The sequence below is a fragment of the Bubalus kerabau genome, chromosome 1 (assembly GCF_029407905.1).
Source record: "Bubalus kerabau isolate K-KA32 ecotype Philippines breed swamp buffalo chromosome 1, PCC_UOA_SB_1v2, whole genome shotgun sequence".
Taxonomy (NCBI): Eukaryota; Metazoa; Chordata; class Mammalia; order Artiodactyla; family Bovidae; genus Bubalus; species Bubalus kerabau.
This window is the reverse complement of record NC_073624.1, coordinates 5,967,669-5,984,245: the sequence shown is the minus strand read 5'-3', so window position 1 is coordinate 5,984,245 and position 16,577 is coordinate 5,967,669. Positions and strand designations below refer to the sequence as shown.

The 16,577-nt window shown below is 60.0% G+C and overlaps 1 protein-coding gene across 2 annotated transcripts in view; it reads right to left on the bottom strand.

Moving 5' to 3' along the window:
- The window catches only part of SCUBE1 (signal peptide, CUB domain and EGF like domain containing 1), a 125,561-nt gene that overhangs the window by 48,620 nt on the left and 60,364 nt on the right, over positions 1–16,577 (bottom strand). For both annotated transcript variants that reach the window (XM_055566015.1, XM_055566016.1), the window contains exon 5: positions 3,811–3,936. In XM_055566015.1, coding sequence (XP_055421990.1) covers positions 3,811–3,936 — 126 coding nt within the window. The remainder of the gene's footprint in view (positions 1–3,810; positions 3,937–16,577) is intronic.

Sequence of the window (16,577 nt, the reverse complement as noted above, 5' to 3'; positions counted from 1 at the left end):
TTCACTCAGGTGGCGTTCGTTGAAAGAAAGGGATTAAGCTGGACGATTTTATCCTTTCTAGGTTGCAAAGGGCACTTTAAGACAGCCGGTCTGGATGGGCCAAGTGTCTGTTAACACGGGCTGGACATGAAGCGGTTGGGGGTGGCGGGTGGCGGGCCCCTGTGAGGAGCGCTTATTTTTTCAACTCTCGAAGGCCTCTCTTTCCTCTCCTGTGCCTCAGGGCGTGTGGAAGGATGTCCCCACGGATGCCTCTTCTTGCCAAGTCCCGGCAGCCCCCTCAATCTCTATCTGTCCTGAGCCCTAATCCTCCCAAGGAAATGTCTGAACAGACAGAACATATGTGCATTAAGGTCATCTCAGATGCAGTTTCGAAAAGGACCTTTTAACATGTCACATAGCGTGCAGTGTCTGTGGCCTGTGGGAGCTGGTGCCTTTCAGCCCAGAATCTTAAAATGTTTCAGAGCATCAGTACCTGGGGTGCTGAAAAGGGGGCTGAACAAGCAGGGGCCAGTCTGAAGTAGGGAAAATGAGCAGTTCATTTGCTGTAGAGAAAACTCGACTGTTCTCTCCTTCTAGGGTGAGGGATGTGGCTCAATGAGACCCAGGATCTCCACGGGACAGCGTCTTGCTGCCCCTGATTTACCGCTGAAGATGGCAGGGTGCCCGCCACCAGTAAGCAAATGGTCCTCCAGGGCCTCGAGGACAGGGTGTCTTCCTGGGGACCTTAACCGTTTGTCCAGCATTGGATCTACACTCTGAATTTATTTGAAAACTTTAATAATGATCAAGTATGCAGAAATAAATCTCAGACCAACCATGGTCAGAGGGGCAGAAAATTCCAAATGGGCAGAGCCTGAATGATGTTCTGTGAACCCAGCAGCAGGGCTGGGGCTAGAAGGTGGCAGCTCCCCGGTGAAGGACTCCCGAGTTTCAGGACTGGGTTCCATGGCTGCCTCTGCCAGAGAACAGCATGGAGGCCCTAGGGCTTCCAGCCTGAGCGACGCTGGCCCTGACAAACTGGACAAGGCCAGTCTCCCTGCCGGGTGAGGACGACGCAAGGAGAATGAGTCCTGCTCAGCGTCCAGGACACTGACCCTAGTGACCAGAGGCCCTGGTGGGCCGCCTCTTTCACAGGGAACTTCACCACCCTCCAAGGGAGGCACCCAGCTTCTGGGGTGCACTGCAAGGACACGCAGGTTGCTTCGGGACCTGCCGCTTGGCCCCACTGCATGGGAGCATCTCTCCTCCCGGCATTCCCCGATGCCAGCAGCCTGGACTCGGGGCCTCTCGTCTCTCTGCAGTGGAGGAGCCTGGGGGAAGCCAAGGCCCCAGGGGCTGCTGCTTAACACGGATCTCAGGTGAGGGCAGAGCCCCACCTTGGGCTGGACATCCTGTGCCTTTCCAGACTGAGGCAACCCCTGTCAGGGTGGGCAGGGGTGGGCCGGCAAGGAGACAGTTCTTCCGAGCTCTGGGTTGGAGGAGACGGCCTGCACCGTGCCAGTGACTCTGCAGAGGACGCAGGCCCGTCTGAGGCCGCTCTGGGGCCTCTTTCTCTCCCTCCCTCTGCATGGTAGGCCTACGTGACTCAGACCACACGGGCCGAGCTGTGCGCACCCAGAGAGCCACCAGCTCGTTTGTGGAAATAAACACTGGAGCCCTGAGCACTGGGCACGCCAGAGGACGACGAACACCTCTGCTGGCTCTGGAGGGAGGAAAGTTTGGGCAGGCTAGGCCAGGGCTCAGCCCTCAATCCAACTCCAGATCTAGAATTTCCTCAGGTGACCTCAAGGGTGAGCTGGATGTCTCAGAGCTGACTTTACGCTAATCCTGCCACATTAACCCCACAGAAGACACCAGAGCTGGCTGGGTGGACGGCCAGGGTGCGGTCCCTCTGAAGGAGGGCTGTAGGGCGGTCACCCACTCCTTGGCTCTGGGAGGGGACCGGGCTCTCCCCACACCTGGGCAGCACTCGGCCGTCGAGCAGAGAGAGCGGGGCTGCCATTTGCTTCAGCTGAAGTTCAGGGCTCAAGCTGAGCTCTTCTCAGCAGTGCACGGAGCCTCCCTGTCCCTGACCTCCACCTCTCAGACCAGATTCACCCCTCAAGAGATGTTCTCTGAGCAAACTATCCCCTTGTAACACTCGTCCCACACAGAACTGGAGGACTAGGTGGCCAATCAGTTGGTCCCAGCCACTTCCTGTGGCCCACAGCACTCTCCCCGGCACTGAGCTCAGGGTTCGGCCAGGGTGGGCTTCAGCCAGTCTTGCTGACTGAAGGAGTGTGCTTCCCTCATGGCCAAGCCTGTCACACGAGCCTCCCATGCCACATATGCTGGTCTTTGGCCTTTGTCCTGAGGGAGCTCAGAGTACCCGACGGGGAGGCCCGGGAAGCTAGAGTTAGGCCTTTTCTACTCTGTAGGTTGCCAGGCGGCAGGAGGCTTCTCTGCAGCTGCAGAGGCTCATCCGGTGCAGAGGACAGGGGGGCCTGGCTGGAGCCCCGGGGCTGCAGGCGGGCATTGCCCCGCCCACAGGGCCCCTAATCGGTCCCCCCGTGGGGACAGCGTGCGTGCTGATCCCCGTGATCCTGCAGGACTGATTAGGAGAGGAAGCCTGCTCCACACCTGGGACCAAACCTGGGCAGAAACAAGTGGCTTCACTCTGGGGAGTCAACGCATCATGAGTGGGGGCAGGAGCACAAGCTCCCTGGTGACGGACTGTGACACCTGTGGGTCCCCCAAGTTCTCGGCGACCGAGGGAAGTGGAAGGCAGAGGAGAGCGTCACGATGGCCAAGGATGACAGGCCGGCGAGGGCCCGCTGCCTTCTCCACAGAACGAAGAATGGGAAGAATGGCCGCTTCCTTTAGGAGGGCTGCCGGCCTCAGTCTCCCGCTTCAGGGGCCAGGCTGGGCGCACTCTCAGGGAGCTGGACCCAGGCTCCTCCACACCACTTTCCTACAGCAGAAAGTGGGCCTGTCTCTGGTCGAGATGGGTGGCGCTCACACTGGTCTCCCTCCGCTCTTTCTCGAAATCGAGGCAAACATCCTGTTAGGCTGGGCAGCCTGGCTGCCAAGCGAGCATAGGCTGTGCCCGCTGCTCCCCGGGCAGCGCCGGGAGGCTGCCCTGTGGCCGGGGCTTGGAGTGCTGAGTGAGTCTGCCCACCGTCCTACTTCATTTGCTCGGGAGCTGGGTGGTCACACTAAGAGGCCACGCTCGAGTCCTGCAGGCTGACCTCCAAGCTGGTCTGGAAGCGGCACCTCTGACAAGGGACTTCATTCAGTCCCGATCTCCCAGGGTATCTTCATGGACAGTGGGCCTTGCAAAGCCAGGCGATGAGCTCTGGTCGTTGATCCTGGCATAAGCTCAGCACAGCCTGAGCCGGGACGGCCCCCACCAACCAAGCTCCTCGCCGTCTTTATAGCGTTGTTACCAAGGGCTGCCCTGGCCCATTGAGAACGCATGGCCCCTCCATTCTGGCTGGAGAGTTTGAGCTCAGGGCCCGCGGGACAGAGGGTGGGGAAGAAAGGGGTTACAGCGACCATCACAGGGCTACCACACAGGGCGCTGTGTGAGGTCCGGCCCAGGCCTGGGGCTGTGTCAGTGGTATTACACTAGGGAAACACTGAGTCTGGGGTTCACGGCCCCCATCCCTCCTGCCTCCCAGACCCGTTGGGGCCCCACCCTTCTCTCCACCCCAGGGGACTGAGCACATTCTTTGAGCAACGTCCAGCAGACTGGACAGCACCCCCCCGCCCCGCCCCAAGCCACGGCAGGGGACGCGCGGATGTCGGACCCGTGTGCCTCCATCTACCTACGTGTGCAGTCCTTCTGGTTTTGGGCAAGGTCAAAGCCGGGCCTGCAGTCGCAGGCCACCCCACCTTTGGGCGTCTCCCGGCAGATGTGGGCACAGCCATGGTCTTTGTTCATGCAGTTCATACCCTCTGGGAAGAGACAGACGAGAGAGGGGTTGGGGACCAGGGAGGGAGAAAATTTCAGGCTTAAAGGAAACCACCAGGGAAATGTCACCAGCACACGTCATGTTCTTGGGCAGCCATTAGCACACGCATGGCATGCGCACTCGGGGGCACACCTAGCCACCCAGAGGGAGACCCCTTAGGGAGAAGCCAAGGACACGGTACCCAGGTCTGGAGGCACCAGGCCTTGTCTAAGGGATGTGAATGAGCTCTCTGGGCCCACAGAGGAGATGTTCCTGATACGGGTCAGATTACAGGCCCTGGGCTGTACAGAGCACTTCTCAGGTCAGGGCTTTGGATGGTTTACCCACTAGAGCAGGTGGGGGTGCATGTAAAAGGATGGCAATGGCGCACAACACTTTTCTGTTTGTACAGGCACGTCCCAGCCCCCGTGAGGCAGGCGAAGACTTTCATGTCCGCCCGGGCCTAGAGAGGAGTGCAGACAGGTCGGGGGGCTGGCAGGCGCTGGCTGGCCTGCAGCTGTTGCACCCAGAGGCGCTGGCAGCCCGCTCAGCCCCCCTCGCTGCATTCCCGCACAAGTCAATGCTGCCGGGCTGGCTCCCTGGGCTTCAGGGCAAGCGAGGGCTGTCCTCATCAGCGCCACGGCTGGGCCCTGAACTGACCACGACCCCCAGCACCCAGGTGCCAGAGGGGGTCTCCACGTGTGCCTGGTCATTGCAGCATACTCCCCTGGACCCACGGAACGCCCAGCCCCAGAGCAGAGCCCTGCATGCCTCGGGCCCGCTGAGTTTATTCCAGGTCAGGCCACACACACCACCGTGTTCCTAATCTCAGCCGGAGATTCCTGCTGGTTGGCAGATGCTCCTTTTTAAATCCATCTTAATTTTTTGCAAATCTCAGGCACCTTTTCCTCTGAGGCCTCAACTTCAAAAGGCAATTAGCCAGGGACTCCCCTGCTGGCTGGGAAACTCAGAAATGGGAGACTGCTGCGGTGGGGTGGGCAGGGAGGGGGCCCCCTCACTTCCTGCTCTGGCACCCCCATGCTCTAGCTGCGGTAGGCTTTTTTATCTGGAGCCCTGTTCCTGTTGGCCCTGCCCGGCAGGCCCCTCCAGCTGACTCAGAAGCCCCGTCCCTCCCAAGGCCGGCCGGGTTCCCAGTCTCCTCCCCTCCCGGGCTCCCAGTCTCCACCGAGAGAGGCACCACAAGGACCTGACTGGGGCCCTGTGTTATAAACCCCAGTCTCCACCACCCCCCGCCCTCCACAGCCTCACTGAGTGCAGAGCTGGGCTGTCCACGGGCTTTGAGGCCAGGGACTACAGACCATTCACCCCAGAGTTCTGGCCTCCACACGCTGCCCAGTGATGTGCGTGCCCAGAATTTCACCAAAATGCACTGAGGACCCTGGAGTCATCAGGGAGAAGGAGGGTTCCCTGGGGTGGCCCATTTGATCCCTCGCCCGAGTCACCCGTGTTGCTGGGATGTGCTCTCCACCCCAGAAGACCTGATCTCCCCTCCTGGTCTGCCTGGAGCGGCTTGGAACCCCCTTCAGTTGACCCCAGTTGATGTTTATCTTCCTGGTGATTTGTGAGGAGTTTCCAGAATTTATGAGGTCAGGGGTCAAGTGAGAGGGCAGAGGTCACAAGTCCATCAAGAAGCTAAATGTAGATGAAACGAGAGCTGCCCACAGGGCCCAGAGACTCCTCCCCCAGGTGACTAACGGGTCTCCTGTTCCAGCTGAGCACTAGCTTGATCGCGACCTCGTCCACCGTAAGCACGGGTGCAGGGCAACTGGGCAGTGACAGATATTTCAAAACACAAACACCCTGGCTGCTACAGTCAAGACCGAAAAAGAGTCTGAAGCTGAATAAAACAAAACAAGACAAATCAAAATGAATGGAGCGTGCATTTTGCTGACCTCTGGTTTCATCTGATTTTATTACTCTTACTATTCCTTCGCCTCGATTTTTCTCACTTAGGCAAATCAAATTGTCAAACTGGAGCCCGAAGAGCTTGGGTTTATGTGTTTAATATATTACGGCTATAAATACTTACTAGAGATTAAATGGGGAAATTTATATTTACTATTGAAAATTAAAATTTATTACACATTAACATTTAGCATGCATGTGTGTGTGCTCAGTTTTTCCAGTCACGTCCAGCTGTTTGTGACCCCACGGACTGTAGCTTGTGAGGCTCCTCTGTCCATAGGATTCTCCAGGCAAGAATACCGGAGTGGGTTGCCATGCCCTCCTCCAGAGGATCCTTCCGACCCAAGGGTCAAACTGGCAAGTCTCTGGCATGTCCTGCATCGAAGGTGGATTCTTTACCTCTGAGCCACCAGGGAGGCCCTAACATTAGCATATCGTTTGTTATAAACTATTTCCCAAAACAAGGGGAGAGCTGGCTGAGAGGAGAAGTCTTCGCAGAGGAGACAGGAGGGGTGGGTACTGATTCTGGACCACACTGTTTGAACTCCTGGGGGCACAGCTGGGCCTGGAGCCCTGCCCCCTAGTTCTCCAGGCATTTGTCCCTCTTGCCTCCGCTAGCCTCTTGGTTGGCTGGGCTTGCCGCTGACTGTCCCCACAGGGAAGGGAGGGGAAATGGGATAGCCTTGCCCCTCTTCCACGAGGGTCTGGGGCAGAGGCTGGGTCTCCTCCTCCAAGCATCCCCCATCCTGGGAAACAGCCTGATGGGGAGCAAACAGCTGGGAGCAGCAGCCACCCACAGCCAGGCTCACGTGCGGCTGGAGTCTACTCAGCCCAAGAGCTTCCCGAGGTACCTTCTCCTTGAGATGGTGGTTGTCAGACGATCGCCATCACATTTAAAAATGACCCTAGCAACCACTCCACAGAGGGCTACAACTGCCTAGCTAGGGGCCAGGTGCCTCAGCAGGACGCGGGAACTGTGTGCCGTTGTTCCCCTCCACCCTGGGGCAGCACCGCCTTCCACAGGCCACTAGAAGGTCGGCTTCATGGCCGTCAGAACCACAGACGGTCAGGGCTGGATGGCTCCGGGCCATCCATCTTACAAATGGTTACAAATGGGGAGCGAGAGGCCTCGAGGCAGGAGGGATATCTCAGGTCACACGGCAGGTCTGGAACCCAGGCCGCTGGGCTCCCATCCCTGGCTCTCTGCTCTGGGGTTCACTGTGCAACCCGTGTGGGACCCAGATGGCTGGCAAGCAGCACACGTTTTCTGGGGTGAACAGAACCGGGAAAAGCCGGCACAGAGCTGGTCTAATAAACCGTTCTGCTGCTAAGCTGCTAAGTTGCTTCAGTCGTGTCTGACTCTGTGCGACCCCATAGACGGCAGCCCACCAGGCTCCTCCGTTTCTGGGATTCTCCCTGGGATGCTCCAAGAATACTGGAGTGGGTTGCCATTTCCTTCTCCAAATAAACCGTTCAGTTCAGTTCAATTCAGTCGCTCAGTTGTGTCTGACTCCTTGCGACCCCACAGACTGCAGCACGCCAGGCCTTCCTATCCATCACCAACTCCTGGAGCTTGCTCAAACTCAAGTCCATTGAGTTGGTGACGCCATCCAACCCTCTCATCCTCTGTCGTCCCCTTCTCCTCCCGCCTTCAATCCACCCGTCACTATTAACTGTCCTCAGAATTAAGAGCCTATGACAATTGAAGGCAGGTTCAGACTCCGGGAAGCTCTCTGGGCAGCCTGTTGACAAAGTACAGAACCCCGTGCTCCTCTCTGCCCTTCTCCCAGCTGCCGCGGAGCATGAGGCTGGAGCCTCAGCTCCCCTGCAGAGCCATCAAGTCTGCCTGAAGCCTCGTCCCTCTGGCTGAAGCCCGAAGCCAAGGCCCCCCTCCAGCCTCTCCGGACAGCGGGAGGCTCCTCAGCACTGGTGCTCTATGACTGCGGGGGTCCTGACCCTCACCTGCTTGTCCTCTGAGATCTCACTCTCCCTCAGCGGCCACCGCCAGTCTCCCCACCGGACGGCAGGAAGCAGGGAGGCCATGCCCTGGGCAGCTGCACCCGGAAGTGATCCAGGCTCTCATTTGACCAAGGTCAACTGTGGCCGCCTCCTGAGCAAGGGGAGAGCTAAGGGCTGGGCTCTGCCCTCCCCGGGCCCAAGCTGAGTGGCTCCCCTTGTCAGCTGCCCGATGCCCTCGCTCTGGGTGCAGTGCACCCCCTGGCTTTGTCCCGTCCTTCAGTGGGCACAGCAGTGAGGGGCGGGAGGCAGTCAGGCTCTGCACTTCCTCCAGTGCGTATCTACCCAGGGCTGGCCCACCCAGCAGCCAGCAAGCTCCGTGAGGCTGTGTCTCCCTGCTGTGTCCCATGCCCAGCATCCTGGCTGCACATGGCAAGTGCTTAGGACACCTTACTGGGGAGCAAATACCAAGGTACCAGACGGAAGGGCCAGCCCCCAGGCCAGGACGACGGTTCGGCCTGGTGCTCATACCATCAAGACACGCTGAGGAAGACTGAGCCTCACGCACGAGGGGCTGGGCCCAGGACCCGCCTGCTCGTACCTGGGCCCCTGGTCCGAGGCCTTCTTCCCTTTTCTTAGCTGAGAAATGAGTTGTCAGCATCTTTACCTCCAAGGGTGGCCATAAGGCTCAAACGAGAAGACTGAGAAGACTGTGAGATGTGTGTGGCCCAGAGCAGGTTCCTAAAAAGCAAAGCTTTTAGCCGTGGCTTCCGCTTCACTCTCCCTGTGTTAAATGCGAGTAGCTGCGCAGCTGCTCTCTCCCGACTGTGGGTAATTTGAGGGCAGACCTGAACTTTACTTTTCTCTGTATCCTAACTTCCCAGCACAGGGCCTGGACCAGAGTTAGGGGTCAGCAAGCAGTAACTCAAAGAAAGCAGAGAAGGAGCGTGTGAGAAAGTGAGGGGAGGGTAGGAAAGGAGAGAAACCCGGTGGAGAGGACAGAGACGTGAAGGCTTTCTTATCTTCGAGCAGAGTAAACCCGCTGCCTTATTTGGGGGACGAGGCGAGGGGCTCAGGGAATTTAGAAAGTGGCACGCGCTGTTGTGAGTTCTGTGAGACGCAGCATCTCAGGGTGCCCGAGGCAGGGAACTCACGACACAGGTTAAAGGCTCTGAGAAGTCCTGCAGGCTCTCGTGGCACAAGGACCCCTGCCCCTCACTTAACACGACGCCCTGGGAGGCTATGGATTATAGGCTGAGACACAGGGTGGCCCACTTCAGTGCCTCACCTTACAGATAGGGTCAGGGGGGCTGAGGGACTCGGGCGGCGCAGGGCGGGGCAGGGAACAGGACGCGGGCCCCACCGCCTGGAGCCTGGCACGGCTTCCTCTGTGCCTCGGAGCCTCAGGAGTAGCGGACGGCTCTGCTGAGGGCCATGGGGCCCAGTGGAAGTCTGAGTGTGCAAGGTGAACCCCCAGGGCAGGCAAGGGGTGCGTCCCCAAAAGCTTCTGCTCCGGGAGAGGGGTCCTGGGCGCCACACTGGAAGGGGCGTCAGGCCCCTCACCTAGCTGTGGCCCCATCCGCTGAGGCAGCCAGGCCCGTCCCCGCCAGCTCCGGCTGGCAAGCCGTCTCCATGGGTGCCAGCCCGTAGGCTTCTTCAGAGCAAAGGGCTGAGCCCAAACCAGGCACAGAGCAGGCTTCTGCGAGCCTGCGGGACTGACGGACCTGGCTGACTCTGTCCTGCTGCGGCCCCCTGCTTTGCACCGTGCCTGCTCCTGGGAGCTGGACAGGAGAGCTGGCCGGGACCAGGGACGCCCGCGGCCTCAGCCCCGCTCCCCATCTTTATACCACACAGTGCAGAGTCCAGCGGAGAGCCCCCTTCGTCTCCCCTCCTCGCAGGGAAGTGAGATAGGGTTTCAGCGCTGTTCCTAGAAACCCCAGCCCTCGGGAGCCTGGTGCCAGTCAGGCCCGGCTGCTCGCCAGGTCGAATCTAATTTGATCCAACCCCTCCAAATCCAATTACGTCCTGCAAACTCGGACCGCGTGTCTCCTCGGTGCCCGGGATAGGGCGGGAGCCGTGAGGACGCAGCAGCTGTGCGGCCAGCTCGCTGAGGTCCGTGCTCAGACTCTGACCTTTGCTGTGAGAACTTGGGCAATCGCTTCACCGTTCTGAGCCTTGGTTTTCACCTGTGACCAGTGGCCACTCGGGGGACCCGCCTCCCAGTGCTCGCTCAGCGTGCAGGCCCCCTCTCGGGGCCAGTGAGGCTGGCTGGGGGCAGGAGAGGACTTGAGGGCCTCTGCTTCGGGCGGGGATGCGCTCTGTGCTAGAAAGGTCTCTGGAAGCTGCGTGGAGGCCGTCTGTGGGGTCGGGGTGCAGCTGGAGGCAGGTGGGGGATGCTACCGTAATTACCCTGAACACGACGAAGGAGCCTGAAGGGATCGCGGCTGCTGTGGGGACGGGGACGAAGGCTGGACTGGGACACATTTCAGAGCCCTCTCCTCTCAGTGTTCTGAAAGTCAGGGCGTGGGGGCTCGGGCTCTGACTCTCCTTTCATTTAACCCTCCCTGTAAGCCTGAGATGGGGGTATGCCCATGGCAGTCACAGACACAAGCCCACAAGCCTGGATCAGGTGAGGGGAAAACACGCCAGGGCCACACCGTGCATGAGAACTCGGGGCCACACCTCCTTCTCCCAAGGCCCTGTGCGTCCTTCTGGTGGCCTCTCCCCGGGTTCTGGTCCTCTTGAGGCCCTGGGACAGACCCCACGGCCCTTTCCAACTGGGGCCTATTTTCCCAAAGGCCTTCTATCAGCTTTGGAAGCTCTACAGGAGCGTGTACAGAGGTAAGCGATGGGAGAATCTGCCTGCCCCAAACCAGTGTGCACACACTGTCTTCTGTAAAGCAAAGCTCATGGATGCATCTGACACGGGCAGGGCACGGGGGGCAATCTGTCTGTCCTGAGGAGCCGGCCTTTCTCATAGCCCCCCGGCCCAGGATAACAGAGCTGGAATGCGTGTCGCTCAGGGGTCGTTGCTATGGCGACTTCATCAATAACACTGTTTTCCGCATCCCTGTCCCTTCCACACACAGGAAGGGAAGGCAAGCTGGGAACGCAGAGCTGGGAGGAGAGAACAATGACCTTGCCCTGCCTCCCCCAGCTTGGGAGGAAGGGGCTCGCCTCCCCTTCCACCTCATCCGTATGAAATTACAGAGCCCAGAAAGAAGCTGCCGCCTTCCCTGACCCAGACCCAGCAGGCTGGCCAAGCCAGGCAGGGAAAAACAAACACGGGCTCCCATGTGCTTTGACCAGGGGCTAAAGGGAATGTCAGGAGGGTTCTGCCGTGGAGGGAAGGTGCAGGGCAGCAACAACAAAGATGGGACTGTGGGAGCGGCGATGGGGACAAGAGCTGCCCCCGTCCGCCCGGAGCCGCCTGTGTGCCAGGCTGGCCCGCCCGGAGCTGCCTGTGTGCCAGGCTGGCCTGCACTCTTCACACGTGTCATATCACCATTTCTCCCCCCACCACCCCAGCAGCACGCTCCTGTCCAGGTACTGGCCCCACTTAACAGATGAGAACACTTAAGGACGGAGAGATTCAGAATTGGGGGGGCTGGCTCTAGGGCCAGCCCACAAGTGAGACAGAATGGTGGCAGCTCTGGGCTGCAAAAGAGGCTGACCAGAAACTCGCTGCAGGTGAATGATGCCCAGAGCCACCCTTACTGCCCGTGTTGTTGCTCAGTCGTGTCAGACTCTCTGCAACCCCGTGGACTGCACATGCCAGGCTCCCCTGTCCTCCAGTATCTCCTGGTGTTTGCTCAGATTCATGTCCATCGAGTCGGTGATGCCAACCAGCCATCTCATCCTCTGTCGTCCCCTTCTCCTCCTGCCCTCAATCTTTCCCAGCTTTGGGGTCTTTTCCTATGTGTTGGCTCTTCGCATGAGGTGGCCAAAGTATTGGAGCTTCTCAGGACCCCTATTCAAAGTAAATTCTACTTAATCCCACTTTGCAAATGAGGAGACTAGCATGGAGAAAGACATGGGCATTTGCCCCAGGGACACGGACGGGACAGGCATTCCCACTGCAGAACCTGTGCTCCTGGGCGACTTCCAGTAGGCAGTGGAGCACTCATTGCCAGGGCAGGGGCAGGGAAACCCCTGCCTTCTTCACCTTGGCCCCAGAGTGATCTGGAGCAGGGAAACGACCCACCCCGCCCTCCCTGGCTACATCCGCTTTTCCACGTTGTCTCTCCAAGCCCATCTCAAATGCCAGCTTCTCACTCCAAACCTCCCCCAAGACAGGGAGTGCCATCTGCACGGTCCTCAGACCCCTGGCCTGAGCTGGCTGCAGGCGGGAGCACGCTCTGTCCCCTCCTGGGCCGCAGGGCCCGGCACCAGGTCGGGGGCGGAGGCAGCTATGAGAACACAGGCCGTTATCGCGCCACCCTGCGAGGCGAGCAGCTCTGTCATTATCTTAGAGTCATTCCAAGAGGCTGAGCGCCGTGCCCCTGGTCACTTGGGTAGGATGTGGGAGAGCTGTAACTTGGGGTCTGTCCTGTGTGACTTGAAGACCGGCCCTTCTCCGGCAGCAGCAGAGGGAACTTTCTAGAGCATAAACCTGACGGCGTCTTCCTATTGCCAAAGTCCCTTCACCGCCCTGCCCCAGCCGGGGCCCAGGGTTAGGCTGAGAGCTCTTGAAAGGCACTCCCGGCCCTCCTCACCTCTGCCTGCCAGGGCTCCGGAGAACAGGGATGCTCGGCTGTCGGCCAGCAATTTGAGATTCCACTTGGGTGTCATCTCTTCTAGGAAGCCCTCCTTGTTTCCACCCTCCCCTCAAGTCCCTAGGCTGGATGAGTGGCCTGGCCTGGGCCTCCACAGCCCTTTGGACTCCCCCTCTCGTAGCACCCACCACACTCATTGTAACTTCTGGGTTACTTGGGTCTCCCCCACCAGACTGGCGGCTCCTTGAGGGAGCAGGGCCCACGCCCGAGTCACTTCTTTGACCCCTGGGGCCCTACACGGTGCCTGTTTCAGGCCTGAGAAATGGTGCTGAACCCAGCTGCACCGCCGAGGGGCCTGGGTTCAGCCTCTCTGGGCTTTGGACTCCAGGCCAGAATACCCGCCAGCACTCAGACAACAGAACGTGCCCATCTGCAGGCCCAGGCCTGGCTGCTGTCTGCAGAGCGCTGCTGGCCCCCGGGCCTGGGCCGCCTGCCCGGCTCTAGCTCGACCCCCTAATTACCCTCCAACAGCATCTGCGCCTGGATGGTGCTTCCAGAGCCTCTCATTACGAGGCCTGGGCTTAGCAGAATGCAGGGCTCTGTTTCCCATCCTGTGCCCCCCCACCTCCCCGAATTACACCCTCCTGGGCAATTCCAGAGCCTGGCTGGGGTGCCGGCAGCTCCACACTAGACCCCCCAGCTGATCAGGAGCCCAGGCCACTCCAGGCTGCATCCCTGGGGTGGCCCTTACCTGGGACATAGGGTTCAGACTGTGGGCTTCATGTACCCAGAGGGGCTCAGGGCTGGGCCGTGTGCTAGGCTCTCTGCCAGTGCCCCTGTCTCCACGACTCTGTGTGGCAGGTGCCATCAGCAGGCCCACCTGAGAAGTGACGACGCTGAGGCTTGGAGGAAGGTCTCCCACCTTGTTGGGGAGGGTGGTGGATACCCGCCCCCACTGTGGCCATCCCAACGGCAGGCCCGCAGGGGTCCCAGCCCCTTGGCCAGATGCTCGCTTCATAGCCCCCCAGCCCTGCGCCCGCTCAGCTGCCTCGATGGCCCTTGGGGGAACTGGGCTCTCCTCCCCCTGCTGACCAGCGTCTCACGGCCTCTGTTGGCCCAACCCTCTCCTCGCTGGGCCCATCGCCCACTCCCAGGCACACAGACCCTACAGCCCTCCCACCACTTCCACCTCAGCCTTCAGGCAGAAGGCCAGGGCCCTGGGGCTGGGTGAGGGGGCACTAGCCTTTCTGAGTGCACACCCCGCCTTCCCTCAGCACTTGCCGCCCAGCCCTCGTGCGATTTGACCCCTATGCTCTCCACGTTCAGCTGCTCAGCTGCCTGCGGGCTTTCCCTCCATGAATTCCGAGGGGGTCCTCCTGGCCGGCAGCCCCTTCTGCAGGATGAGCCCACTTCTCGGCTGTGCCTTCACCCCACTTTCCTCTCCCGGGGCTGGACCCCAGGCCAGCCTGTTGTAAGCATGCACCCACAGTGAGGCGGGCCCCTCAGTAACCCGGTCAGCTCTGAAACCAAGCTGGAACCTGGCTTTATACATGAGAAAACAGCCAGATTGGACCGGTTTTCCAGAAAGCAAGAATTGAAAAAGAACTTAAAGAGCATCTGGAGGAAGCCTTTCCTTTTCCACCGAGGAGGCTGAAGCCCATGGGCCAGGACTCGCCCTGGGCCACGCAGCAGTCAGCATGGCGTCCACACCCAGCCTTCCAGCTCCAACCCCTGGGCTCCTGATGCCTCGACCCTCAAGTTCAGAGCTCTTTCTGTCACATCAGAAAGTGGTTCACGAGGCACTTCCGGTTTGGGAGTTGACCAGCCTTTGGGCCCACCCATTCCTTCACCCCCGCATTCGATACCTTTGCTGGCACCACCGTGTCCACGCCCTGTGCTGAGGCCGCCAGCAGAGTCAGCCAGGGTGCCTGCATATCGCGGGGGCTTTTTCAGCTAAAACCAAGTCCTCTGCCACGGCTGCTCACCAAGTGTGTACACAGACAGACAGATAGACAGATGCAGAGATGGAAAGCTGAGACCCTGGCCGGCTCCTGGTCTGCCAGATAAGAGCCGAGGGGCAGAGCTGGCCTTCTTGGAAAGCAGGGGTGGACCCCAGCCCTGTTCAGCCCCTCACCTCTGGTTTCTGGGCTGGTCCTGGCACTGGGGGCCCCTGGAAGGCCGCCTTTGTGAGATGGGAAGGAACCTGTCTGATGGCCATGAATGCAGACACATGTGGGCAAACGTGGGCAGCGCTGCAGCTGCCAAAGGGAGGCTGGCATCACTGAGGTGGGGCGGGCCCGGTGCCCACCAGCTCCACTTCCCGTGGCCCTTTCTAAGGTGTGTGGCCTGGAACTTGCTTGGTTTCCTTCTCTGGGAAGGGGAGGAGGGAGGTTGTTGAAGGGTACTAAAGTGGGGAGGGTTCCAGCTCAGGGTCCCTGAGTCCCCTTAAGACGAAGCTGGTGCTCAGGGAATGTGTCCCGGGCCCCCTTTATCCGGCTTTGCAGTGCCCGTTCTTTCTGAGCTGTTCTTCACCCTGGACTCCCGGCTCCCTCCATCCCCTCCTGCACTAAGGGTTCTTCCCCTTCCTGGCCTCTGGAGTTCCCCAGGCTGACCACTAGGCGTCACCACGAGCACGTCCATGCCTCTCTGAGGCTCAGGTGGCTGGGAGCAAGGCCTGAGACGTTCTTGCCTCCTGACTTAGCACTCTGCTCAGGTTCAGAGGCGAGAGATGCCCCCTTCCTTCCCCAGGGCTGCCAGACACAGCGGATGAAAACAGGCTGCTTGCTTTAGTTTGGATCTCAGATGAATAACAAAGATTTCCCAAGTGTAAGCATGCCAAGTGTTGCGTGGGTCACGTTTGTGCCAAAAAAGAGCATTCACTACTGATGTGAAATCCCAAGTTCAAATACAGGCTGTCCCGTATTTCACCTGGCTGCCCTCACCCTCTCCCTCCACAGGGCCTGTAACGCCGCTGTCCCCTGCCTTTTTGGCACCGGGGACTGGTTTCATGGGAGGCAATTTTTCCATGGGCAAGCGATGGGGAGAAGGGGTCAGGCGGTAATGTGAGTGAAGGGAGAGATGGGGAATGGCCCTTGAAGCTTTGCTCGCTCTCCTGCCGCTCAGCTCCTGCTCTGCGGCCCGGTTCCGAACAGGTTGGGACCGGGACCAGTCCGTGCTCCAGGGACTGGGTACCCCTCCCCTAAAGGTGGCCGCAGACTGGCTGTGACCAGGGCACAGGTCTGTTTCCGCCTCTTGAAGGTGACCAGGCGGAGGAGCCCAGGTGTGGGAAGGCTCAATGTGGTGGCCGAGTGAGTGCTCCCCCTGCAGTTTTGGGGGAGGGCCCGGGAGGGGAAGCTGCACGAATGCTGGGGGGCACGCCAGCAGGAGATTCCCTAAGCACACGAGCAGCCCCCCGACACTGCCTCACCTCCACTGCCCACCACGTGCCGTGGGAAACAGCCAGGCTCGGAGCCACCAACATCTGGTCTCTGGGTAGGCTCCATCCCAAACCGGCTGTGCCCGCTGTCCCTGCCTGCACCTCCGCTCTCTCCTCTGCACAACGAGGGGGCAGCTGTCACTCCCAGGGTCCTCTGAGGATCAGAGGGTGCCAAGGGCCTGGCGCACAGAAGGAGCGCAACGGCTGTGGGGCATCTCCCCCCTTCCCAGGGCTCGTATCGCGGGCGCGGACCACCAGCCTGGGGAGCCCATGCTGATTCCCACCGTTCACTCTAACTGGAACAGACTGCCGAGTGGACGCCTCACTCGGTGAACAGACGTGGAGGCGCACGTTGGGTCAGCCGCCGTGCGGGCTGGTGGCACACGGGGTAGGGTTGTGGGAGCGTGGAGGAACGGGGTTCCAGGAGAGGAATCGGCTCATTCAGGGGTATGGAGCTGTGCGCTGGGGAGTGTCTCTGAACTCATCTCGGGCTCCCCTGCTGCAGGGGCCTCGGCCACCCACAGGCTGACCTGGGGGCTGAAAACAGCCTTGGGAGCAAGCCCTGCCTTGGTGCTGCTTGGTACCAGGGACGTGAAAGAACTTTAATCTGAT